This window comes from Eubalaena glacialis, chromosome 15 (assembly GCF_028564815.1).
Source record: "Eubalaena glacialis isolate mEubGla1 chromosome 15, mEubGla1.1.hap2.+ XY, whole genome shotgun sequence".
Classification (NCBI taxonomy): domain Eukaryota; kingdom Metazoa; phylum Chordata; class Mammalia; order Artiodactyla; family Balaenidae; genus Eubalaena; species Eubalaena glacialis.
In genome coordinates, this window is record NC_083730.1 from 75,599,788 (window position 1) to 75,626,599 (window position 26,812).

Below are 26,812 nucleotides of genomic sequence, written 5' to 3' on the forward strand. Positions count from 1 at the left end.
CTAGCACACGTATCAACACTCCAACTTTCCTCGGGAACTCCCCCTCCCCATCCTCAGTCCCTGTAGTCCGGGAGAAGTTAACATCATCCCTGGTTCTAGCTCTGCCTGTCAGAGATTCTGAGCCTCAGGTTTTTCTCCATTAAAGAGAGATTAGTGAGTGTTAGGAAGGTATCAAAAGCCCAGAAACATCAAACTGAGACCATGTCCTAATCAGGAGGGACATCTTCCTCTAAGTGATTCTATGTCCAATGTGTCCCCTGAAAATATTTTGACATACCACCAGTACACGCCCTATATTTTGAAGGACATTGGGAAAGGTCATCTTTCAGATCTTACAGGAACAAACAAAATCTCAATGGCCTGAAAATATTTTAAGTTCCCCCTAAACAGCTTTTGAGTCATAGAATATCAACACCCAAACCATCAAATATTTAGAAAATCACAGTTGAAAAAGTTACTATGTATTTAGCTGAAAATGTTCTCAGAGGAAAATTCATAGCCTATAATTATTTCATTATTTTTTAAAAAATGAATGAATTAAACATTCACCTCAATAATTTATGGAGTCTCTTTGTGTTGAGAGGGTGTTTTGATTTTGTGGGCCAGCCCATCACAAAACCCCCTAGAGAAATGACCTCTTTATAGCCCCAGAATAAGACAGAGCCGTTTTCCATGACAATGTTGCCCAGATGGGGTGGAGGGTGGGCATCTGGGAGAAGGATTGTCGCAGATGTTACTGGCTGCCTAGGCAATATTGGTTTCCCCATCCTCCTTTCCCACAGAACCAAGACCTGGCTGGGCAAACTACCTTTCTCCATATTGCCTTCTGCTGCTTTAGGACAACTGCTGCTTCCAGCCTGCTGATTGGCTGAAGCATGGGACACATGACACAATTCTGGCCAATAATACAAGAGGGGAGGTTGGCTGGGGGACTTCAGGGAAAGGTTTCCTCCCTCATAAAAAGAGACACAGGAAGAACCATTTCTCCTTCTTCCTCTGGATGCTGCCGAATCTGGATGTGATTCCTGAAACAGTGGCGCCATCTTGTTTCTTTGATGGAGGCCTGTGTGAGGAAAAAGGCAGCACATCTGGTGGGTAGCGCCTAGCACAGTGCCTGATAAATGTTTGAAGGGATAAATGAGCTGGCAGAACCCTTAATGAATCACAGAGACTGAATTAACCAGCCTTACTGCCCTCCCTAACTTGGGACTTCCTGCCGAGACAATAAATATTCTTTTCTTCAAGCCAGTGTAAGTTTTCTGACTTGCTGCCCCAAACACATAACTGTTTGAACACCACAACCACAATCCTCTCTTCTTTGAAAAGCCCAGGGAATCACCTGACCTTCACAAAAGCTGTGCCCCATTTTACAGATGAGGACACTGAGGATCAGCGTTTAGGTCCTACCCACGGTTACCCAGAAGGCTTGGCTCAGCCAGGGAGGGCATCCCATCCCCCAGCACAGGATTGGCTCAGGCATGACATGTGACCCAAGTCCGTCCAATCAGAGTGGCTCTTGGGACCTCCATTGAGAATGGTGGAATGAGGAAGCAAGTAGCCCTGGGAGAAGCTGGGTCATCCCTGGATCACGAGGAGAGCCCATCAGCCCCTGGAAGCCCATCAGCCCCTGCCCATCAGCAACATAGAGGGAGATTGAAAGAATGCGTCTGTGGGAAGGTTGGCGCCCCTCAGCCACCCTCAGCGGTAATACAATGAGCATCCCCTTCATTCTCACATAGCTGAACAGACTATATGACATCCTTCTGACAGACGGGGACATGGAGGCCCAAAGTAAAGTGACCCATTGCCACAGTTTGGGCTGAGGGTGTGAACTCGGGTCTATAGGCCCCACGCCCTGTGCGTCTCCCACTGCAGCTGCCCTTGGCCAGGTCCTCAGAGACCCAAGCTCTTCTCAACTGAAGCTTCAGAGAGGAAGTAAGACCTAGTCCAAGCCGGGACCAGGAACCTGGGAGGTCAGAGGGAAACTTCAGCTGGCTGCAGATTCCTCCACTTCAGCGTGGAGCAGCAGGGTGGGGTATTTTGGGGGCCCCTCCTCATGCCCAGAGGCTTGGAGCTGCCCTGGGGGCTTGATCAGCAGCGGGGTGTGACCCTGGGAAGAATGGCTGCCTTCAGAAGGGAAGCAGGTCGGCCTTCAACTCCAGCTCACATTCACAGCCCCGATGGCACGCGGTCCCATCCACAAGCACTCTCACGGCTCCAGTCACCACCATTGTCCTTACTAAGGCCGCTCTCATCCTCACCATCACCCCGCTGCTGACACTGGATGGCTCACCCATCTCTGTGCCTGTCGTCTCCGCCTCTGCTCTGCCCTCTCCCAGCAGCTTTCCTACCCACCAGCACATCAGTGTCCCCCCACCAGCATCACTATCCCATGATGAGCTTTACAATCTCCCCACTAGCATTACTCTCCCCGACCAGTGTCATCACCCACTCCCAGCATTTCGATAGATTTACTATCTCCCCCCAGCATCACTATCCCTCCGCCAGCACTCCTCCTCTCCTCACTCCCTTTGTCTCTACCTTCCCATCACACTCCACTCTCACCTCCATCTCTCAGGCCACCACCCCCGTCCAGCCCCCACCAACCATCACCCTAAACATCACCTTGGTCGTTACTACTAACCCTCGTTCTGTTCTCACCCCCACCGCCCCATCCCCCCGACACGAGCATCTCTTAGCTCGTCCATCTCTGTGCTGTCATCCCCGTGCCCGTTACCGTCTTCCCCACCGTCTCCACAATCCGTGCACATTTATTGAGCACCAACCATCCCCTACAGAACACACAGAAGGCGCAGCCCCACCCCGAGCGCCCGGCCCTTCAGCGAAGCCGCCCCGCTTCAGCCCAGGGTGGCCGTGCCGCCAGGGCGCGGGGCGGGGCCGGGGGCTCAGCCGGCGGCAGTGCGCCTGGGACGGGGGCCTGAGGCCTCTGCCAGGCTCCAGTTGGGGGCGGCGGTTGTGCCACTTTCCTGAGAACAGAGCGAATAAATAAATGGAGAGGCCAGGGTCTGAGCCCCGGTGGGCAGAGAGACTGGTGTTGCTTACGTGACTCCATGGGAGTGAGACAGGCGGCCAGGAGCCCCGTGCCCGGGTGGGGAGGTGGGGCTGGAGGCAGGACCCTGGGGACCAGAGGGTCTTGGGGCCCCCCGGGCATCTCCACCTGGCCCTCACCTCTGGGGGTCGAAGGAGGGTGCGGGGGGCCCCCCAGGAGGCGCCGCCGAAATGCGGGTGGACTAGAAATGGGCGGTGGAGGGGACCCTACTCCTGCCGGCAGCCCCTAGAGGGGGGCGTCGTCAGTCCTCCACCTGGGGGCATAACTCTTCTGGTGGCCGTCACAGCTGGGGTTCCCCACGTTGTCCAGAGGCACCACCACCTCGTCCGGGTTCGAGTTCTTGCTCAGCTCCACCACGCGGGGCACCACCGAGGACCAACGATCTGTAGTGAGCGCGGCGGAGGGAAGGGTGAGGGTTGGCGGAGAGTGCACATGCATATAGTGAGCACCTTCTGTGTACCGGGCACTCCACAGTGATCTAAAGGGGGAAGTGTATTATCCCTGTTGTATAGAGGTGGAAAGTGGGGCTCAGAGAGGTCACAGAGTCCGCCCAGGAACACACAGGAGTAAATGAAAGAATAAGAATTCAAGCCTGGGTCAGGAGGCCTGAGTGCCCATGACCTCTCCACTGCATCTCATGCACTCAGCTGAGTGGAACGGAGGGGCCCCAGGCCTTCACAAGCAGCGGAGGAAGCTCGGTGGCCAGCCCATCGGACCCTTCCATTCTACAGATGTGAACAGAGTCCCAGAAAAGGAACAGGACTGCTCAAAACAAACCAGTGATGAGGAGGACCAGGGCTCCCCCTCTGCACCCCTGAATGTCCCCCACCCCTCCACTCCGCCCTCTACTCACCCCTCCGGAGGCGGCCCACGGTGTGCGAGAAGCCGTAATACTGGTAGTTCTCGTTCTTGCCGGGGTCCTCGTTAATGATGCCCAAGTTCTGGTTCCAGTGAGACCAGTTTACCTCGTCCACCCTGGTGGGGCCACAGCAGAGGGAGGGTCAAGGGGAGCCCCCCAGAGACAGCACCCCTTCCCCACCCCCAGGCAGCATCCCTGTTCCAGCCTCCCAGCATACCCTCCTTTTTTTTATTCTGATAAAATATATATGACATAAAATTTGCCATTTCAACCACTTTTTTTTTTTTTTGGCTGCTCCACGCAGCTTGCAAGATCTTAGTTTCCCTGCCAGGTGTCTGTCCTGGCAGTAAAAGCACGGAGTCTTAACCACTGGACCGCCGGGGAAGTCCCCCTCAACCACTTTTGAGTGTACAATTCAATGGCACTAAATCCATTCCTAAGATTGTGCAACCATCACCCCTATCTATTTCCAAAACATTTTCATCACCCCAAACAGAAATTCTGTACCCATTAAGCAATAACTCCCCTTTCCCCTTCCCACCAGCCCCTGGTAACCTCTGTTCTACTTTCTTTCTCTATGAATTTAACTATTCTGGACATTTCATGTAAGTAGAATCATTCAGCATGTGGCCTTTGTGTCTGGCTGCTTTCACTTAGCATCATGTTTTCAAGTTTTATCCACAATGTAGCCTGGATCAGTACTGCATTCCTTTTTATGGCTGAATAATATTCCATTGTGTGGAAAGATCTTATTTGTACGGGTATATATCCATTCATCTGAAGATGGACACCCTCCTTCTTGATATTCTCACTCTTATTATTGAGACAACCTCCTAAAGTCAGGTTATACCCTTTTGGGCCCAAATGGGCTCAAGATAATTTTTCCTTTCTAAAATTATTTTTAAGTTATTTTCATTCAGTTTCCATTTTTTGAGCATTTTTTCCTATGGGTCAGGACCCAGCAAGGAAGATACATTCTCTGTTCCCATTTTACAGATGAGGAAACTGAGGCTTGAACTATTCATCCAAGGTTACAAAGCTGATAAATCACAGTCGGGGCTTGAACTTCAAATTCAAATTGAACAGGACTGACTAGCTGGCCTGTGAGGTGGGGGCTATCATAGCGGAAACTGACTTTGCCTGACTCCAAACATGATGCTTACGCTCTGTGCTGGCAACCACATTACAGAGTCCCCTTAAAAGAAAAGATTCACCCAGGGGTTCCCCTAAGAAGCTGGCATTCCCTGTGCATCTGGGTAACATCCCAAGCCCTGGAAGCTGCTGATAGCTCAGATTCCCCCTTTCAGCCGGAGACCTGAAACCCACCCCATTGGTTCGCCGACAGAGGGTGGTGCCCTGTGATGAGAACCAGCCTCTGAGTCTGCTTGCTCCAGCAAAGGACAGAGCAGTAACACTGGTTGCATGGGGGCCGGTGTGGGGGGAGTCTGTCCCAACGTGCGTCAGGTGCTGGCCGCACACATCTCACGTGCCAACCCGTCTAATCCACACAGATGGCTGAGGGAGTGATGCTATCATTGTCCCCATTTCACAGATGAAGAAACCAAGGCTGAGAACTAAACCAACTGGCTCAAGATCAGCCGGTGGAACTGAGTTCTGGTTGGGCCCATAGGGGCCTCAGTGGCTCGGGAAGTGGCAATGGGTAGAAAACGTAAGGAGGCCCAATGGTCCTGCCCTGCCCACTCACCCGGCCTCACCTGAAGCACCACCTGCGGTCTGGAGTGCCATCCGAGCTCTTGCCCACTGTCACCATCTCGCCGGAGCGGAAGGCCTTCCTCAGGAACACAGGGAAGGAGCGCTCGATGTCCAGGATGGTGGTGGCCCACTGCGGGGAGGGAGGGAGGGCGGGCAGGCGTGGGTGAGCCGCCCCCAGCCTCGCCTAACTGCTCTCAAGGCAGGAATGATTCAATGGGCCAGTCTGGGCAAAGAACTAGGCTTCCCAGCTCCCACTGCCTCTGGATTAAAAACTCAAATACCAACAGGGGCCTGGCAGAAGAAAATGAATGAAGAAGGATCAGCATCCTGTGCCCCAGGACACCATGTGTCCCCTCGGTGCTGGGCATCCCCAGGGAGGGGTGGGGACTGGGGCAGACCAGGGGGTGCAGGTCCCCCACCCCATGTAAAGGGGGCAGCCACCTCTCATCTATCTGAGCGCTGCCAGGCAGGAATGTGAGCTCACCTTGCCAGGCTTCCAACCTTTCAAGAAAGGCCAGAAATCTGGATTCTTCTATGACATCTCTTAATTTAAAAGTTCTGCATTAATAAAAAAAAGTATGGTGATGCAGGAAAAAAATAAATCTGGGCTGGTCAAATCCAGTCCATAGGCTGCCAGTGGCATCTTATGAGTTATACTCAGTGGGGAAACTGAGGCCCAGGGAAGTAAGCGGTATGGATAAAGGTTAAGAGCAGGTCCAGATGGTTCCCTGAGACCCAGACCTGGGAGGAGGACCTAGGAGCTTTTTCTCACTGCGCCTTTTCCTGGAAATGTACCACGTGATGGTAAATGTGGACGCTGCGTTCCCGGGCCTTGCAGAGACACTGAATTTATTGGGAACCCCAGTTCTTGAACTGCATGGACCCAGGCGGGCTGTGACCCCCACCCCCAGGGCCTCTGCTGTCTAGGACTGCACGGCAACCTGTGGGAAGCAAAGGCAGCAGCTCCCCAGCACCCACGAGGCCCGCATCTACATCCAACCACATCTGCTTGGCGGGGGGCAGGTGGGGAACCTGGAAGCTACCCCTGGGCTGGTAAAAGCCCCTCTGATGAGAATGCTGACGCTTCCCGGCTCTGGGGTGGCCTGTACGCATGCCAGCCTTGTCTCTTGGGCCAGGGTGGGGCACGGAAGCTGCCTCCTGTGCTCACTGCAGAACCCTCACTGAAATGTGAAATGTGATGCTCTTTGAGCATTTCCTGTGCCGACAGAGCTCACTCAGTGGAGCCGGGTGAAGCTGACTGTATACCACAAACTGGACCACCAGGGAATCTGAGCCCACTGCTAGTGGTCAGGCAAGAAGCCACCTGGAAATGTGTTAGGCGGCTCTGGGGAACAGATGGCAGTCTTCGGTGCCCATTTTACAGACAGGGCAGTGGAGGCAGAATGAGATGGTGTGGCTCGCCCAGAGCACAAGGCCGAGGAGGTGAGGCGGGTCAGGTGGGCCCATCTTAGAAGGAGAAGAGTGGCTGGCAGGGTGGGGATGGGAGTCCTGGGGCCTCACCTGCAGCTTCCAGATGTGCTTGCTCTCCTTGGACACCTGGCCCACCGTCTCCCCCATGAGGGCGATGAGCATGTTGAGGAGCAGCACGAACGTGAGGATGATGTAGGTGACGAGCAGGATGATGAAGACCACGGGGTACTTGGTGCTGCTCAGCATCTCCAGGTCGCCCATGCCGATGGTCAGCTTGAAGAGGTCCAGGAGGAAGGTGCTGAAGGTCTCGCTGTCACGGCACGAGGGGTACGTGGGCACTGTGCAGTTGGTGTGGTCCTCGCTGCACATCTTCATGTTGGCACACGGGTTCAGGAGGGAGACCAGGGCTGTGGGAGGGACGGCGGTGATGTTCACCGAGGGTGAGGACGCCGGCTGAGAAGTGGGGAGGACCCTTCCCATTTGATGGAGGGGAACGCTGAGGCCTGGTTAGGGGATAGCACTGGCCCAAGGTTACTGAGCATGGAAGCCAAGCCAGCAGTCACATCTGGGCCCTCCTGCATGCAAAGCCTTTGCTCTGTCCACAAACTCTTGTTAACAAGGAAGAGGCTCCCAGGACCTAGTCCAGTGGTTCTCAGCCAGGAGTCATTTTTCCCCCAGGGCACCTTTGGTAGGTCTAGAGACATTTTTGGTTGTCACAGCTGGAGGGGGGAGCACTAGTGGCACCTAGTGGGTAAAGATTAGGGATGCTGGGACTTCCCTGGTGGTCCAGTGGTTAAGACTCTGCACGTCCACTGCAGGGGGCGTGGGTTCGATCCCTGGTCAGGGAACTAAGATACCACGTGCCATGCGGCATGGCCAAAAAAATTAAAAAAAAAAAAAAAAAAAGACCAGCGATGCTGCTCAACATCCCACCATGCACTGGACAGTTCCCACCACAGAGAATTATCTGATCCCAAATGTCAGCAGTGCCAAGGCTAAGAAAAACCTCATCGAGCCTATTGTTCTTAGAGGTCTTGGGAGCCTGGAATGCCAGCATTCTGGGGGCAGACTCTCTCGCATGCTCCTGTTTCCCAGCTCACGGCAGCTCAGAGAGGAAGGGTGGAAGAAGCCGTTCTCACTAAGGCCCTCATCCCCTCCAGACATCTCAAACTGATCGTGGTGTTCATCCCTTCCCACTAAACCCAGACGAAGCTTCAGAGTCCTTCTCAACACAGTTTAGCACCAACATCTGCATCTGCTCCTACACCATTCACAGCAGGGAGCATGAGGGGGCTGAGCCCCTTCAGTCAGTGGGGCATAGACGGTCACCATGCCTTCAACCTGGGATTACAGTAAGCAGGTTCCAACTCATACACTAATGCTATTCAATTCTGTAGCGACTGCTGAAATATGTGTTGAGAAGGAGTCTGTGATCCATTAGAAATGTCTGTCATGGGCACAATAGTGGGAAACAGCAGCACATGTACCATGTTTGGGATGTGTCAGCCTCAGAATGCAGATCTAGTGTTCCCTAGCAGGAGAAGCCCTGGGACCAAGCTGACCACTAAGTTGCTACTTTAACCCCTAGGTTTCTGCCTCAGTTTCTATATTTAGGACTGTGGTACGGCTGGACTCTTGATATGACTTTCAAACCACTGGAGAACCCTTGACAATCTGTCTAGTTCTTTCTAGTCCTACTCCTGGTAGGGGCAGTTGGACCCTGTCCTTCTCGCCCCAGCTAAGCTAAGGCCACAGTTCTCCTTCTCCAAAATAATCCACACAGAGCCTTGGCACCATCTGGGTTAAAATATCACCATCATCAGATTCCTGCTGCCAGTGCTGGTTCCTAGACCAACCTCCTCAGATGTGAATGTGGCCTAGTGAAGCCTCAGTTGGCCACTCCCTTTTGGATACTGGGCATTGGATGGCAAATCACCCACCCCTTGGGAACCAGCCCAACAGCTTGATTAGTTTCCCCATCCCTGGTCCTTCCCCCATGGTCTGTGCCACTGAGGTCCCACAGCATCAGGTCATCAAGGAGAAAGCCTATTAGAGGGAGCCAGTGCTGAGCCTTAAGAAAGACCTGGGCTGGGGCTTCCCTGGTGGCGCAGTGGTTAAGAATCCACCTGCCAATGCAGGGACACAGGTTCGAGCCCTGGTCCGGGACGATCCCACATGCTGCGGAGCAACTAAGCCCATGCGCCACAACTACTGAGCCTGCGAGCCACAACTACTGAAGCCTGCACACCTAGACCCCATGCTCCGCAACAAGAGAGGCCACTGCAGTGAGAAGCCCGCGCACCGCAGCGAAGAGCGGCCCCCGCTCGCAGCAACTAGAGAAAGCCCGCGCGCAGCAACGAAGACCCAACGCAGCCAAAAATAAAATAAATAAATTTATAAAAAAAAAAAGAAAGACCTGGGCTGGTAGATGAATGATTAAAAGGCACCCTCCCCTGTAACCACACCCCTTCAATGTGGCTTTGTAGCTCCTGCCACCAAGAGGGTAGAGTCTATTTCCCCACTCCTTGAATCAAGGCTGGCTTTAAGACTTGCTTTGGCCAATAGGGTGAAGCAGAATTGATGCTGTGCCAGGCAGTGACCTTGAACTCTTCTGCTCACATTCTGGGAACCCTCAGACCACCATGTGACCAAGTCCAAGCTAGCCGGCTGGAGATGAGTGACCCTGGGGAAGACAGCGAAGTCACCCCCAACAGAGGCCACCCCCTAGCTACACCAGTCAGCCAGCAGCCAACCCGCCAGCTGAGCACAGACACAGGAGCCCATCAAGATTAGCCAAACCTGGCCCAGGTCGGCACAACCACCCAGCTGGGCCACAGACTTGAACGTAATCATCAGTGGTGGTTGTTTTAAGCCACTAAGTTTTGGGTGGCTTCTTTTGCAACAATAGCTAAGACACCAGTTTTACCATTCCCTAGCTTTTGAACTTGGGCACATTATTTAACCTTTCTAAGCCTCGGTTTCCTTATCTGTAAAAGGTGATAAGAAAGGCACTTCCCTTACAGACTTGTTGGGAGGATTAAATGAGGCAGGAATGGGAAAGGACTTAGCCCAGTGCCAGGCACACAATGAGAACTCTACAAACGCTGGTCATTTTCCTCCACACATTGTGGTGGCCGCTCCAGTCCCGGTACCACCCCCGCCAGGCCCACCTGGGCACCCGGAGCTCACCTGAAGCGTAGCCAATCATGAAGAGCAAGTAGACCAGCAGGAAGCGGAAAAGATCTTTGAAGAGGATCTAAAGACCCCGGCGGGAATATGGAGGCAAAGATGAGACACGTGGTTTCTTGCTTTCCCAACACCTCATCCCAAATCTTCTCTCCAGCTCCACTCTGTCCCTCTCCGATGTCCAGGCCCTGCCCACTGCCCCCACAGCACTCCACAGCCTCAAGGCCGCCAGCACTGTCTGTACATATGTGGTGCGTGTGGCTTCCTCCGAGGACGTGCAAGTCCAGAGGGAACCCCCCCACCCCATACCTTCTGGATCATGATGCTATAGGTCCCCGTCAGCTTCAGCCCACGGGTGAAGTAAAGGGCGTTCATCCAGCCCAGGACCAAGGCAAAGACCATGACGGCCAGGTAGGCCTCAATCCCCGCCAGGTAGAGGGCCGCCGAGACTATCACCAGCACAGAGTAGATGAAGCTACAGGGCAGCAGAGATCACAAGAGGGGCCAAAGGGGAGAGGGGAGAATGAGGCCCTGGAGGGGGAGGCATGCCCTCAAGCCCTCTAGGTAGTAGGACAGTCCAATGACACCCGGAAGAGAAACCATGTGGATTCACTGGGTTCCCCAGCATCCTGTTAACCAGAGCGCTCAATTAATTGGCAACTGATACGTGTGTAATGGCCCTGAGGCCCTACCAGAACCCAAAGTGATGTCCTTTGGAATTGGTAGAGAAAGATTCAGTGGTGTTCAGTGGCGATTTTGTGGCTAAGTGAATTTTCATTGTTCTCTAACTCTAAGGAAAAGGGAAAAGAAGTAACACACACGTAACAACACATCCTGTGCCCTAGGCAGACATCATTAATCAATCCCAGCACTCTTTCCCACTAAACACAGACACAGCCTCAAGATTCTTAACATGGGCACTCCTGGCAGACATTAGCAATTAATCACAAGCATAAGAGGTTAAATTATTTCTATCCATGGTGTATATGGTGATAACTCTTTAGCAACCAGAATCTTGCTTTAACCAGAAGACCCTTTTGCTTGACACTGGCCTTGTCCTGATCAGGTTGGGTGAATTCACTCCTAACAGAGTCAGCCCCCATCCCACCACCAAACCTGGATGATGTCCCTCCCAACCCCACCTTCCTCACCCAGAAGCTGCCACCCCAGGGACCTCTACTCACTAGAGTAGTTGGAAGGAGCCATCGACGAAGAGAGAATTCACTCCAGGGCATTTCTTCATGAACAAGTCTTTGATCTGGAGGAAGGGAGGGGACATGTGAGAGAGGTGGAGCCAACAGAAGTGCAGAGGGGAGGAGAATGGAGCTAAAAGAGGTGGAGGGAGAGGAGGGGGATGGGCAGGGTGGGTGGGGGGATGAGGGGGGAGGCCAAGCACTCACGTTGGTGAAAAAGAACAGGACCCCGGTGAAGAGCGTGATGATCTCGCCGACCAGCCTCAGGTAGTCCACCGTGGTGAGGTAAGGGTATGGCGGCTGGGGGGCAGGGAGCACGCAAGTCCTCCCCCAGCCCCACCAACATCGGGTCCCAGATCCATATGTTCCCCAATGCCCCGAACATCTACGTCCTGTGGAGCCTCCTCCCTCACCCTCTTCCCCCTGGGTGTGGGGTAGGCACCTCCCCATCCGTTTCTTTTTTTTTTTTTTCGGCTGCACCACACAGCTTGTGGGATCTTAGTTCCCCCGACCAGGGATTTACTGAACCCAGGCCCTCAGCAGTGAGAGCACGGAGTCTTAACCACTGGACCGCCAGGGAATTCCCCCTATCCATCCCTAAGCCTTCTCCAGTCCCTCCCACGGGGGACCCCATTGTGCCCCAGCTTCTGCCTGGCTCGCGGTCACTCACAGTGCCCTCCAGCGGCTGGTAGTAGGCGGTGAGGGTAAAGATGACCATGGCGCACAGATAGGAGGCCACGTTGATGTAGAAGGAAACGGCCCCGAACTTTCGCCACTTGTCCCGAAGTAGTTCATTGATGGGTTCCACGGCCAGCATCTCGTGGCGGTTCTGTGGAAGGCGGGGTGGTTAGGGGGCTAGACAGGCTGACTCCAGTACGCCTTCCCCCACCCTCTGCCCTGGGAGCACTTTTTCCTCCTAATTCATTCTTCAACGACACCCAAACTTCTGGGCTCAGCATTCGAGGCTCTGCCCAATTCTGCCCCAACTTACCTTTCCAGCCTGTTCTAGACTCATGGAACCCAGAGCTAGAAAGATCCCTAAAGAATATCTATTCTTGTGGTCCCCAAACTCCAATCTGTGGATGGTGCCAAGCCGCTGGCAGCAAAATCACCTATGGAGCTTGTTAAAAATATAAATCCCTGGGTTTCAACCTCAGAAGTTCTGATTCAGGAAGTGGGACTTGGAAATTTAGCCCAAGGATAATAAATACTTGACTCACCACAATTTTCCAACTCTGAACCCAGGACAGACATCAATAATTGAGTCCCACACAATAGTTCTCTATACAGTTCCCTGGGCAGACACTACCAATCAGTCAGAGTTTGCAGCAGAGATGCTAAACTTCCCACCATCCCCAATCTAAATCAAGTTGGTCACTAATTTCAAAGATGAGGGAAGTGAGCTCTGGTAGGGGAAAGGCATCTGTCCACGCTCACAGAGCCGGGGCTAGAAGGGACACCTGCACCCAGGACCCAGCACTTTCTGCCCCATTTGTACAGCATCCTGTCCCTTTAACAACTTGAGTTTCTTTATCATCAAGGATTTGTGCAATTACGTAGTCACAAAGATGCCACTGCAGTGTTATTCCTGATAGTTAAGTGCAGAAACAAACCCAAATGACCAAGAATAGAGGAATGGTTAATTAGAATGTGGTACATTTCCACGCAGCAATGATATTGCAGAAGAATATTTAATGGTGCAGAACGATGTTCATAAAATACTCCTAAGTTAAAAAAAAGAGCTTTTAAAAACTTCATATAACAAATGCTAATGATAATAGCTGACACATAATGTTTATCCTGCGCCAGGCTGTTCATTTGGTCCTCCCAGCAGCCCAATGGGAAATGCTCTATCTTTATCCACATGGTACAAAAGAGGAAGCTGCAACTCAGAGAGGTTGGGTAGTTTGTCCTGAGTCATACAGCATGTAAGTTACAGAGCCAGGATCCTGAACCAGTCCTGCTTGCCCCTGAAGCCCGACCTTTACAACCTCCCATTTCCCCCCAGTGCCAGATGCTGTTCTGGCACTTAGTTGGCCTCTTCTTCTGCATCCAGTTCACAGACCCACCACTTTGGGCCCGTCCTTCACTGGGCCCCATCTCCTGCCCTGATGCCTACCTCGATCTTGCTGTTGTACACCAGGATCTCCAGCACAGAGGCCTCTTCCCCACATGTGTCCAGGGAGGAGAGGTCATAGAGTGAGGAATACACTGGCCCGTAGGCCCAGTCCTTGAACTTGCGGGACAGATGCCTGGTGTCCTCGTCTGTCACCTCCCGACGGATGATGTGCTGAAAGATCTGCATGGGAGGAGGGAGGGTCAGGGGGTCCTCTGGGGGGCGGGGAGCACTGCTGCTGGGCCACACACATTGGAGGGACCCTGGGAGCTGGGCCAGCCCATCAAATAGCACCTCCCCAGAGAGCAGGATGGAGGGAAGGGTAAAATAGTTACTGAGCACCTGCTGTATGCCGGACCCTTTCCTCACATCATCTTGTTTAATTCCTACCCTTACCATCCTGGTTGACAGATGAGCAAACAGAGGCTCAGAGAAAAGAAGGATGTCCCCTGAGGCCACACAGCCCACTGAAGCCAGACTGAACCCAGGTCAGCCTTAAAAACCTGAGTTATCATGAGTATCTTCTTTACGTAATTAAAACAGCAATTAATCAATCTTACTGATCAGTTAAATCTAGTAATAATTATCCTATTCGGTCCTTCTTATTGCTACTCCTACTATCTCTGGCTTACACACAGGGGAACTGGGGAACAGATCCAGGTGGGAGTCCCCCCAGGCCACAGAGCCCAATAGGCAAAGACAGATTTTAAACCTAGGCCTTTTCTACCGCCTCAGGACTCTGGTATAATTGTGATTTTAGTAATTTTTTGCTATACTTTTAATAGAGGAATAATAACCCTTACCGATTATTGAGCACTTATTACCCATCCCAGGATCTCTATTAACAGCTTTAAGTGGATCACCTCATTGAGTTGTCAGAACACTATACCACAGGGCACTATTGTTATCCCCATTTTACAGATGAGGAAACTGAGGCACAGAGAGGTGAGATGCCTGAGGTGACATGCTGGGAAGTGGCAGATCCTGGCCTTGGACCCAGGTGCTCCTGACTCTAGAGAACCCCAGATTTGGTTCTCAATCAGGGCGATGGGTGTCCCCCACCAGGGGACAATTTGGCAATGTCTGGAGACATTTGGGGTTGTCACAATCGGTGGGGGGTACTACTGGCATCTAGTGGGTCGAGGCCAGGGATGCCGCTAAACATCCCAAAATGACACAGAGCAGCCCCACACCCCAGAACATCCAGACCCAAATGTCAGTAGTGCCCAAGCTGAGAAATCCTGCTCTAGGCCCTGTGCTGTGAGGCCAGAGAGGGAAGCAACTGGCACACAGCCACTCAGCAGGTTAGAGGCTGAGCCAGGACCCCTGCCATGGAGTAGAGGGGAGTACTGCAGGGCTGCAGCTCTGGGACTCAGTTCTCTGTCAGTGGCTTGCCCTGGCTGGTGGGAATGGGGCAGTGAGCATCCAGTGGGGTGGGATGAGCAGAGAGGCTCTGGGATGAGGTTGAATAGCTTGGCTGGACAACAGGGAGCCATAGCAGGTTCTTGAGCTGGGACATCTGCACACTGGGGTTGGCAGGATGGGAGGTGGGTGGCATATCAATAATAATGCATGCCAGCAGCAGTCCCTCCCCTGTGTGTGTGTGTGTGTGTGTGTGTGTGTGTGTGAATGGAGGGGCAAGAATGGGTGTGTGCCCCCGGCCCTGCACTCACCCCGATCTTGCCCGTCTTGGCGGCCATCATGAGGGGCGAGAGGCCGTCGTTGTTGAGCACAGCCTCCAGGTTGCTGTCGGGGAAGAGGCGGGCACACTTGAGCAGCAGCAGGTCGTACATCTTGGTGACGAACTTGGTGTTCTCGCGAGTGTTGTCAGCGATGGCCACCAGCGCGTGCAGCACCGTGTTGCCACGGGAGTCCTGGCGCCGCATGTCCGCCTTCTTGTGCGGGTTCTCTGTCAGGTAGTTGACGATGTGGGGCTGGTTGGTGCAGGCCGCCAGCGACAGGGGCAGCTCGCCTGTGGGTGGGGGGGCGGTCAGTGACGGGGCCCCGGGGGTGGACACTCAGGGGCAGACGCCGTGACAATGGACGCAGTGCCCACGGTCAACGTGGACGAGCCCCGGCCGACTGCACGTGTCTGGAGGCGATGCCCCCGGGTAGACGGAGGCAGCTATTTGGGGGGGGGGGGGGCGGGGGGGTCGTGTGACTTGGAGGCCGTGAGGGATTCTTTAAGGGACTTTGTGCCTGAACCCCAAATAACATGCGCCTTTGAGCAGGGGTGAAATTTAAAATCTTTCATGGGTCCAACTGGGACCCATGGCGGTGATGGAATTTGGGCCCTGCAATCCGACCATCAGTCCCAGCTTAAGTCAGACTGGAGGGTGCGAGTGCTAAGGGGCGGGGACACCCCATCACAGCCCTCTGATCCCATCACGATCCCCACTGTAGAGATGGGGAAGCTGAGGCTCAGGGCTGTGTGGTGATGCTCTACTCCTCAAAGACAAGACCTCAGTGACCAAGACCAGTAAGGCGGCCTGTGTACCGGGTGCTGTCTGGGCCCGTGGCCAGCGCAGCCCTGGCTGTTTGGGGAGGGGTCAGGGCTGCCAGCACCACCATAGACCCCCCGCCCCCAGCCTCTCCCCCGTGGGCCCCAGGCCCCACCGGGCCCCTCCTCACCAAAGTAGAAGTAGCCTCCCTCATCCTTGGGCTGGAAGAAGCGCCCCCGGGCCTGCGCGTGAACATCGGCACCTTGGGCCACCAGGAGCTCCACATAGTGTTTGCAGCGGCGCTCGATGGCGATGTGCAGGGCGGTCTGGCCTGGGATGGGGTGGGGGACAGTCACCAGGGGCAGAGACCCGACCAGTCGTGGGAGGCACTGGGGTGCAAAAGGGAGAAATCCACCCAAGGGCAGCAAATAGACCTTCAGACATTCCCCGATGTGGAGTCTCTGATGCCCGAGGTCCCAGATCTGCTGCATCATGCAAGCAGAATCTTAGGCTCAAGGGATATCCAACTTGGAGGGTCCCAAATGTGGGAACTTTTCAGACTCATAAGAGGCTTTCATCCTAGAGGAAACAACGGCATCATGGTCTCACAGAATTTGGGATATAAAATTCACAGCCTTTCAATCTGCATATCCAGGAATCTTAAAGGTCAAGTTGGATTCATAGATCTCAGAATTTAGACCCAGGGAGCTGGCACTGGTGACATCTGTGCCTTTCTGAGCTGTTGGCTCATAGAACTATTACAACAAAGCCTCAGAGTACCCAGAACCTGAGCATCTTGGGTCCAGATTTCCAAGTTCATGGCCCCTTTGGCTCATTGCATCTGAGAACCTTGGAACCTTTGATTCTGAAACTCAAAATATCAAAGTTGGAAGGGGTAGTTATTGTTCTTTCGTCCGTTCATTCATTCATTCAACAATTGGTTCCTGGGGACGTGCTGGCACTTGGGGCCCAGACTGAAGCTCTCAGTTGTGGGGATGGTTGGACAAGTGAAGACGGTGCCCCCCCCCGCCCGCCCGGCCCAGGGCCTCACCTCGGTAGTAGATGTCCCGGAAGGGCGAGTTGATGAATTCCCGCATGTTGCCTGTGCGCTCAGCGATGTCCAGAAGCACAGGGATTGTGTCGTTGCGGCCGTTGCTCAGATTCAGCAGGGCTTTGGGCAGGCAGGTCTTCCCCGTGGATGGCTCTGTGAGGAGAGACGTGCAGGAGAGGGGCGCTTGGCTCATGGTCCAAACTGCTGGGCAGTTGGGGACAGGGCACTGGGCAGGGAGCCAGACGTCCTGGCCGTGTCGGTCCTCCTCTCCGAGCCTGTTCCCTATCTGCTCCCCATGGTACTGAGAAGGTCAAATAAACTCAGAGGAGCAGAAGTTTTTTAAAACGTGGGAAGCTGCAGCCTGTAGAGAGGTTGGTGTTTACCAAAGCATATTTGGAGAGAATTTTAAAAAAGCAAATAAAAAGGGGGAATGCTGGGTTAAACAAAGCCAACCGTATTTCTTCACTACAGGACTTCTCAGAACCTTTAATCTGTTAATGAGGACTGTGAACCTCTAAAAGCAGACCCAGGAGGCAGTCTTTGCCTGCCTATTTGCACATAGATCCTTTTCCCATGAAGCGATTACACTAGTGCCCATAGAGGGGAGAAGGGAGTGCGGCGTTCCCCAAAGTGGAGGCCGTGAGCCATAGTGAACGTGAAATTACCTTAGAGGATTTTGGGGCTTCTGCAGATGCAGCAATAATAACAGTAAAAACCCGAGTGTGCAAGGTTTCATCCTCTTGTCAAACCCCTCCTGTGAAGTCGGTCTTCATTTTGTCCTAATGGGACCTTAACACCTCCCACTAACGCTTACTGTTCCTTTGCAATTTTCTTTCCCTTGTATTAATTTTTATGGTGACATGAGTTGATTTGTATCTTTAAAAGAGCAAGTCAATGAAAAGAGAACTCCCCTGTGAATCAGGCAGGGGGCAAAACGGCCAGATGCAGGAAGGGGATCAGGAAAGGGATGAGGAATGGGAGAGGCAGGTGTGGGCTGAGGGGCCCGCTCTGGAGCCAGGTCTTTGGGGGCTCGAATTGGGCTTTGCTCCTGATTTCTGTGTGACCTTTTCTGCTTCAGTTTCTTGTCTAGCTAAGTTGAGGTTACAAAGGGAAATTGTGGGACTTCCCTGGTGGCGCAGAGGTTAAGAATCTGCTTGCCAATGCAGGAGACATGGGTTCGATCCTTGGTCCAGGAAGATCCCACATGCCACGGAGCAACTAAGCCCGTGCGCCACAACTACTGAGCCTGCACTCTAGAGCAGGCGAGCCACAACTGTTGAGCCCGCAAGCCACAACTACTGAAGCCCACGCGCCTAGAGCCCACACTCCGCAACAAGCGAAGCCACCGCAATGAGAAGCCCGTGCACCGCGACGAAGAATAGCCCCTGCTCACCACAACTAGAGAAAGCCCGCGCACAGCAACAAAGACCCAACGCAGCCATAAATAAATAAATATATATATATATATAAAAGGGAAATTGTGAGCTAATAGGTATTTGTTGATGAGCCCAGAGCCAGGCAGATAGGAGTCTTCAATAAGTAATACTGCTGCAGTTATTACTCCACGAGAAATGCTTTAGAGCCTCTCCTTAGGTGCTGGGAAGTGGGGAAAACGCAGAGACCTGAATTTCTGTCCCACCACTCCTAGGAGTGAGGTTGCTCGGACAAGCCTCGTTCTGGCTACTTTTCGCTACACCCCTGGGGCCCAGCCCAGAGTCGACACCAGGTAACTATGTACTGAATGATAACGGACTCCAGTTCCCCATCTGCATAAGGGGTAGGGGACCCCAAATGCTGGCCGAGGCCCCTGGGGATTCTGTCCAGGCACACCCACACTCAATCAGTCCGTTTTCTAATTGTCAGGCAACTCATGATTCTCCACGCTGACCTCGTCATCTTTCCCTCCCCAAACCCCAACCCAGTCTACATGTGTCCCCTTCGTAGATGATGGTGTCCCCAGCCAGCCAAAACTTTTGTGTCACTCTTATCTTTGTCCTCCCTTCTCCCCACATCCACCCCCCCCCCAGCAAGTCCCACAAATTTTACCTATTTCTCCAACCCCTCCACCACGCTCCATCTCCACTGCCGCCAACCTGGCCCAGCCACCATTTCTCTCACATTCCTGGTTTCCACCAGCCTCTCTGGACGTCCTTTAATCCACTTTCCACATAGCGACTGAGTCCAACTCTGGTCATGGTTAGCCACAGGGCCTTTGCACATGCTGTTCTTTCACCTCCTCTCTAATCCTTCCTCCACCTCTTTTTACCTGGCTAACTGCAATTCATTCAGACTCAGCTCGTGTCACCTCCTCCCGGAAGTTCTCCCAGATTTTCCTGATTAGGTCAAATTGTCCAATACAGCCTCCTGTGGACACACATTACAGTTTGTAATTGTGTATTTATTTCTGTGATTGCTTGATCAAGTTGGTCTCACCCTCAAGACTGAGAGCAACTTGAGGACAAGGTCATATCTGCTTCACTCACCATTTTTGCCCCACACCAGCACAGAGCCTGACACTTGGTAGGTGCCCAATAACCACTTGTTGAATTAATACACATTCAGCGAAGGGGCAAGCTGGGCACTGCAGGGAATTCCAAACCACAGGAACTCAAGTGGTTTGTGTGGGATGTGGAACTAGACCCTGGATTTGGACTTCCACACCCCCAGGCCCAGGCTGTGGCAGGGTCCGGGGCTGACAGCCTGGGTCCTGGTATAAGACACCAAGAACGGCGGCTACCCAGAAATGGGGAGGGGTTGCAGTTATGGACTCCACCAGCAGGTGGCGAAGTGGCTCTGCCCACGGTGGGGATGAGGGGAGGCTGGAGCCAAGGGCCCTAAGTTAACTGCCAAGTTCGAGGTTATGTGTGGGCGGAGGGGAGGGCCGGTCACTGACTCCCCTAAGAATCAATGAGCTCACGAGCCTTTGGCTAGAAAAACCCACAGGGGCAAATCCAAGTTTTGTGGAGCCTGAGACTTACACAATTTGGGGATCCTGTTAATGAAAGCGAACACACAATTACAAGTTCCAGATTAGGTCCAGGGCTACAAGGGGCCAGAGCAAGCAAGGGGCCTGAAGCCTAATTAATGGGCCTCACGGTAAATCCCCCTCTACAGATGCATTATTCTGTACAATTTCAGGGCCCTCTCCCAGCCTATCTTAGGGTCCCCCACCCACACTCATGCAGACACACTGGCCTGGGGGTTCCCAGCCTAGGCTTAGAGCCCCCTTTCAGCTCAGTCCTGAACTCAGGAGAAGCCAGAAGCCTTGGCAAGCCCAGCCTGGCGCTGCTCTGTCCACCGAAGCACAGGCACCATGATCCCCATCTCACAGGGGTTCACTCTGCCCCAAAGCTCCCCACTTTTGCCTGGTGAACTTGGGGGCCAGGTGGGGCCATTTGTCCGGGGCTTAAATGTGGGTTATCTCCAAATGAGATTCACACCATCACAGAGACTCTCTCCGCAACTCTAAGCTCGTGCCCCAAACGAGGTCACACCACCTGGCTGGGCACCATGAATGAATATTTTTTATAAGTCCGGTAATTCTCTTCTGGTGGACACAATGATACAGCATCGTATCGTTTTGGTGTTCAAAGAATCTGGTTGATAAAGGTATATGTGAAAAATATACTGCAGACCCGGTCAGCCTACTTTCGCACTTAATTTACTTGAAGTTCCTAAAGTCTCCAAAAATGGTCCCTGATCTCCCTGAAGCTTCGTCAGCCCCGAGTTGTTACCACGGCCGGCCCACCCGAGACAGGCCCTCCTTCCTAGCAGGTGCCACAATTCTCGACATTTTATATGGATTTGTGGGGTCACTAGGCCAGTTAATTACAGCTCACCTGGCACCCGGCACATAGCAGGTGGCTGACTTGGGTGGAGAGGCTCACAGGCCACCTTCCCTGATTTGCAGGGAAGCCCTGGGGTAGCGGAGGGAGCTAGTGCCCCGAGGTGGGTGTTCTGAGCCTGGACGAGGCTGGAGAGTGAGCTGTCTGGGCTGAGTAAGTCCCAGGGCAATGGTGACTGGGCTCCAGCCTATAGCGGGGAGCCAGAAAGCTGGGCGGGGAGGGAGGCAGAGCCTCAGAAGCAGAAGCAGGAATGCCCTGCTCCCGCCTCCAGAGCTCCCCTCAGAGGGGGCAGGAGCTCCTGGGACCCCAGCTGCCTTGTGCTTGGCACTATGGAATTCTCTGTCCTCAGAGGCCAGGACTATGCTATTATTATTCCCCAGGGTACAGATAAGGAAACTGAGACCCAGAGAGGCCACACGTCCCTTAAGTGGTAATGGTGGGATTTGAATCCAGGTGGGTAGACTCTGCTCACCTATGACACTAATCTTTTCATAAATGAAGGCTGAATGAATGAACAAAGAAAGGCAGCAAAGGCGCAGAGAGGTTAAGTAATATGGTAAAGGACACACAGGACCAGACTCCCTGTCCAGGAGACACACAGGAGTCTCTTCCTGGCTAGTGCAGCCCACTAACCCAAGGGAAAATGCTGAGAGGAAAGGGGGCCCCCAATGCCAGGCCTCCCCCAACCCCCAGCTGGCCCACCTGCTATTCCTGGGTGGCTTACCCCGGAACTCCTCGTCAGTCAGCCGCTTCTTGTGTGTCAGCAAGAAGGGGAGCAGCCCGTCCAGGTCAGCGGTGGAGCCCCGAGACACGATGTCAAAGAGGATAGGCCGGTTGAAGACTTTGAGTATGGGAGGCGGCTGGGGTGTGGGAGCTTTGGGGCTCTGTGGCTGCTTCCTGAAGGGGGAGGAAGCCGGGTGATAGGAGGGCTCATCCTCTGCCCACCCCACAGTCTCTAGCCTTAGGGGCCCAGGGATTGGGGGGTGGGGGCAGCTGGAGCCCTAGGGAGGGACCAGACTGAGAGGAGAAAGACATCTGGAGACACAAAGGAATGTTTTATTCCAATAGACTCTACCTGGTACCTACTGTGTGTTGGTTGGAGACAGAAAGAAACACACAGCCCATCCATCCACCCACCCACCCATCCATTCATCCATCCATCCATCCATCCACCCACCCATCCATTCATCCATCCATCCATCCATCCATCCATCCATCCACCCACCCACCCATCCATTCATCTATCCATCCATCCACCTATCCATCCATCCATCCATCCACGCGCACACCCACCCATCCACGCGCACACCCACCCATCCACCCATCCAGTCTTCCATCCATCCATCCACCCATCCACACACCCACCCATCCACCCACCCTCCATCCATCCATTTGTCATTTACTAAGTACTTAAGAATCCAGAGACTGGAAGAGACAAAGATAGTAAGAAAATAAAGGAGGAACACCAGACTGAAAGATAAAGCAACTCTATCTTTTATTCAATCATTCACTCCTTGATTTATTCATTCAACAAACATTTGAGACAAATGAGGCCATGCACATAGGTGCTTAGTCCAGGCCCCACCAAAGTAAACACCCAATAAATGTTAGCTGATATTCCTGTTATTATTTAGTGCCTACTGTGTGTCCAGAGTCTGTATGTGTGGGAGAAATGCCGAGCTACAGAGGCAGGTGGAGATAGAACAAGATGGAGAGGGCTGGGGGAAAGGAAGCGATGGAGAAAGAAAAAAGGGAAAAAACACACATTCATTCAGTCATTCAATAAACATTCATTGGGCACCTACTGTGTGTTAGGTTTTGAGAGACAAAGAGCTGGAGCAGCAGTAGCCCAGGGGCACCATGAGGGCAGGGATGCCCTGCGTCGTGTCCTCACGCACCCAGTGCCCGGGACGTATGAGGGCGAAGAACAATCTGTGAAATGAATACAGGATGGAGAGGCGGAGATGGGGAGGGAGAAGAGGGGCTGTAGGGGAGCAGAGACTGAACGACGACAGAGGTGGCGGGGCCAGAGGGGGAAGGGACACTGAGGCAGGGGCTTCAGGGCAGAGAAAGCCAGCGGCTCACCAGGGGGAGTGGACAGCCGCTCTCCCTCCTTCCTCTGCCCGGGCCCCAGATTTTACACCCCAGGGCAGCGCCTCCAGTGATGGGGGGCCAGGGAAGGGGGAAGAGGTGCTTCCTGATGACGGGGGTACACAGGCTAGGGCAGCCCCCATTTTATCTGCTCCTGAACTGTGACCTTTGAGCCAAAAAATGAAATGAAATAACACCCTCGCCCCCAGTCCTCACCGAGGCAGCCTTCGGGGTCTCTGAAGACCTCAGCCGCTTAGCCACCTCCCAACTCCCCTGCAGCACCCCCAAAGCTGTTAGCCCTGGCTGTCTGGGGTAATGGTGGGGATGAGGGCTTGAAGGAGGGGATCTGAGGGAGGCGAAAGGGAGACAGGGAGCCTACCAGCTTCCAATGGGACCTTGGAGGGATGGGACACCAGGGCACTTTGCTGCCCTGGGCCTGTTTCCACCTCTGAGTGGAGGTGACGCAATTTGTCCAGTACGGCATGTGGACTGCGAGGCCCCATTTCTTGGATACATTGAGCCTCTGTAGCCTTGGGCCCCTGTACACGCACTTCCCTCCACCTGGAATACCTTCCTCCCACCACCCCCCCGCTGTGTGGCTGCCCTTTTTCACCCCTTAGCGTTGGGTTTAAATGTCGGCTGCTCCAGGAAGCCCTCCTGGACTACCTTTCCTGTATCAGCTCCCCTCTCCCACCTCAGCACCTCCCCCAAAGTGAATTGTCTAATCACTTGCTTATTACCTGTCTTGCCCTCCAAACTGAAGGTACCAGTGACAGCTACTCAGTGTCTGAGCTGAGTAGGGGTAACATCTGGTCTGACTCACCCCTGGAGCCCCAGGGCCAACCGCCCTACCTGGCATGTGGTGGGTGCTCCAGAAACAGTCACCGAACAAATCGGTGGCTCAGTGAATAAATAAAGGAAACAAAGCAAGGGCTGAGGAGGTGAGTGGGCTTCATCCAAGGGCATAAATGAGTCTGTGATCAGCAAGGGGGAACAGAGGAGGACCAGGTGACAACAGGACATCTGCAGACTTCAAGACTGTCCTCCAGACACACACAGAGGCCTGAGAGAGGTTTTCATGGGCAGATGGCTGGGCAGAGAGATAGCAGATGAATAGATGGGTCGATAGACATTTGAATGAGTGATGTTGAACAGATGGACGGGACAAGTGAATGGGCAGATGGGAAGATGGGTAGCTGACGACAGAGAAAGAGAGGGAAAGAGAAAGAGAGAACAAAAGAAAGACATGGAAATGAAATGAATGAATGAATTATGAATAGTTTGATAGCTGACTGGCTGGATGAACAGAAACAGTGAGTAGATGGGAGAATGGATGGATTTTGGGTAAGTATATGGTGGATAAATGGAAGGTTTGTTGTATGAGTGGATGACTGGCCAGATAGATGACAGATGGATAGATGGGTAGATAGATACTTGAATGAGTAGATGATGGATGGATGGACGGACTGGACAAGTGGATGGCTAGGTGGACAGATAGGTAGCTGGATGAATGAATGAGTAGATAATGGATGGATACACAGATGGATGGATATACAGATGGATGGATAAGTGGACAGATGAATGGATAGACAAGTATACAGAAAGGTGGACAGATAGGTGGATGGATGGATGAGTGAATAGGTAGACAAATGAATGAATGGATAGAAGGATGGATGGATGGGTGAATGGATGGATGGATGGATGGATGGATTCAATACAGAGGAGATCCTAGGCCAGGCAGCCAGCAATACTCACTCTATGACCTTCCTCCTCCACCGCTTGTTGTCACTGGGGTGCTGACGATAGGTGCCATAGTCAAAGAGCGAGTCCATGGGCGCCTTCTTGGGCCCAGGCACCACTGAGGACTCATACAAGGTGGACTCCAGCAGGTCGATGGGGTTGGGCACCCCCTTGCGGAAGGCGCCCTGGAACTTCATGCGCAGGTTTGGTCGCCCATCGCCTGGGCCGGCGGGGCGACCACTATCAGCCGGAGAGGGTGACGGGGAGCCGTCCTCCCCCTCGAACAGGTTGGCCAGCGAAGAGAGGGGGAAGGCCTCCCCGCCGGGGATGCCACTCTCATCCCCGGGGGGCTCGGCTACCTCCCCAGGCCCCACACGGGGGCCTTCGCTGGGATCCGCCATGCTGCCCCTGGACCTGTCTGCACTGCTCGGCCTGCAAGGGAACAGGAGGGGAGTCAGGCCGGCTCCAGGAAGCCCCCTCCCACGTGGGCAAACAGCACTGCTGCCAGCTTCTTCAAAGCCACCGTTGTAATGACAGGGGTTCAGGGTGGCCACTCCCAGATGTGGTTGGCCGCCAGCCCCCGGCAGGAGCTGCAACAGAGCCTCTTTCAGGGACCTGGAAACATGAGTCTGCCTCGGGTCCAGCTACCCTGGACGTTAGCTGGAGGAGAAAGGGCATCAGAGTCACACTGGGTCCCCAGATCTGGAGCCCGGGGCTTACTCCTGGCCAACCAAGCCAGCTTCGGGGCCCCCAGAGCAGGGTTCAAGTTCCAAGCTCCACATTTAGCAACCATGTGATGAGAAAGTGGATGGTTCACAGCCTCAGTTTCCTCACCTGTGAAATGGGGATGCTGAAGCAGAGAGCACGTGTTCCAGTGGCCAGTGCCATGCCTGCCACACTGTAAGCACCTACTAAAACATAACCATCAAATCTATGCTTCAGGGACACTAGGTGCTCAGAAATACTCATGAACCCACTGTGGGAGTCAGTAGCCCTCAATTTCCCAGTACCATCATTATGACCCCATTTCACAGAACAGGAAACCAAGGTTCCGAGAATTTAGTTAACTTCCCACAGTGCACAAACTCTGCTCCCCAGTGCCAAGCGCTGACCCCTTCCCTCCCCTCTTTGCCTGGTTAACTCCTGCCCACCTGCGATCCCAGCTCATGTCCATTCCTCTGGGAAGCCCTCCCTGACCATTTGTTCATGAGATTAGTTAATTCCTGAGCTGTGAGCACCAGAAGATAGGGAATGCATCTGTCTCGTTCACTCCTGTGTCCCTGACACCTAGAAGGGTGCCACATGGACACACGACCTGATGACAAAGGTATTATTTGTTCCCATTTGTCAGATGAGGAAAATGGAGCTTTAAGAGGGGAAGTCACACAGCTTGTAAGGAGAAGAGTTGTACTTGAACCCAGCTCTCTCTGGCTCCCAGGCCCAACTTTTAGCCAGGAGAAGGGCAAGGGAGGGGCAAGGCCCTGCTGGCTGTCAGCCCCCTGCCCTCTGCAGCACGCCACTGGGAGGGCTGGACACCAAGGGCGAGTTTCCTGGAACTCCTACCATCCCACCTGGGCTGCAGGAAAATGTCTGGAAAGCCCTCTTTTCTATAGCTCTCCCTCCCCACACATTAGCAGAAAAACAAATAAAGATTGGTTCCCACCTTGTTTGTTTTGTGGCTGCCAGGAGGGAAGGCTAGGGCACTGCAAGAGGCCTCTCTAGGCAGGCGCGGCAGCGCACACAGAGGGTCAGAGCTCCTGCCGGGGACAGACCCCCTTCTAGGCACCAGAGGGTAGGGAGAGCCTAGATTTTAGAGTCTTCCAGGCCTGGGTTCTAACCCCAGCTCTGCTATGTATGTGCAGCATGACCTTGAGAAAGTGACTTTAGCTACCTGAGCCTCAGTTTCCTCATTTGTAAAATGGGTACAATAGTAGTAGCTTTTTTCATACGTTTGCAGGAAGAAGTAAATGAGATCAGGCACGTCCAGTGTCAACCCTGGGATTAAACTGGGGGCTCTCAATGATTATAATCAAAGGAGTAAGTAAGGGTTAGGAGCACAGTTGTTGAAATCAGATA

At 53.4% G+C, this 26,812-nt stretch overlaps 1 protein-coding gene across 5 annotated transcripts in view; it reads right to left on the reverse strand.

Annotated features, from left to right (window-relative positions):
• TRPV4 (transient receptor potential cation channel subfamily V member 4) overlaps positions 1–26,812 on the reverse strand; it is a 40,357-nt gene that overhangs the window by 948 nt on the left and 12,597 nt on the right. For 2 of the 5 annotated variants that reach the window (XM_061170476.1, XM_061170475.1), the window contains exons 2-16: positions 24,752–25,168; positions 21,630–21,802; positions 17,061–17,213; positions 16,200–16,340; positions 15,242–15,540; positions 13,572–13,751; positions 12,123–12,281; positions 11,660–11,752; positions 11,444–11,517; positions 10,569–10,734; positions 10,263–10,329; positions 7,164–7,480; positions 5,645–5,772; positions 3,924–4,045; positions 2,754–3,453 (exon numbers count right to left, since the gene is read on the reverse strand). In XM_061170476.1, the coding sequence (XP_061026459.1) occupies positions 3,296–3,453; positions 3,924–4,045; positions 5,645–5,772; positions 7,164–7,480; positions 10,263–10,329; positions 10,569–10,734; positions 11,444–11,517; positions 11,660–11,752; positions 12,123–12,281; positions 13,572–13,751; positions 15,242–15,540; positions 16,200–16,340; positions 17,061–17,213; positions 21,630–21,802; positions 24,752–25,137 (2,616 nt within the window). In that variant the 5' untranslated portion in view covers positions 25,138–25,168 and the 3' untranslated portion in view covers positions 2,754–3,295. Of the gene's footprint in view, positions 1–460; positions 1,064–2,753; positions 3,454–3,923; positions 4,046–5,644; positions 5,773–7,163; positions 7,481–10,262; positions 10,330–10,568; positions 10,735–11,443; positions 11,518–11,659; positions 11,753–12,122; positions 12,282–13,571; positions 13,752–15,241; positions 15,541–16,199; positions 16,341–17,060; positions 17,214–21,629; positions 21,803–24,751; positions 25,169–26,812 lie in introns of those variants that run through there. The other 3 variants (XR_009697437.1, XR_009697436.1, XR_009697438.1) reach the window with 3 other exon arrangements.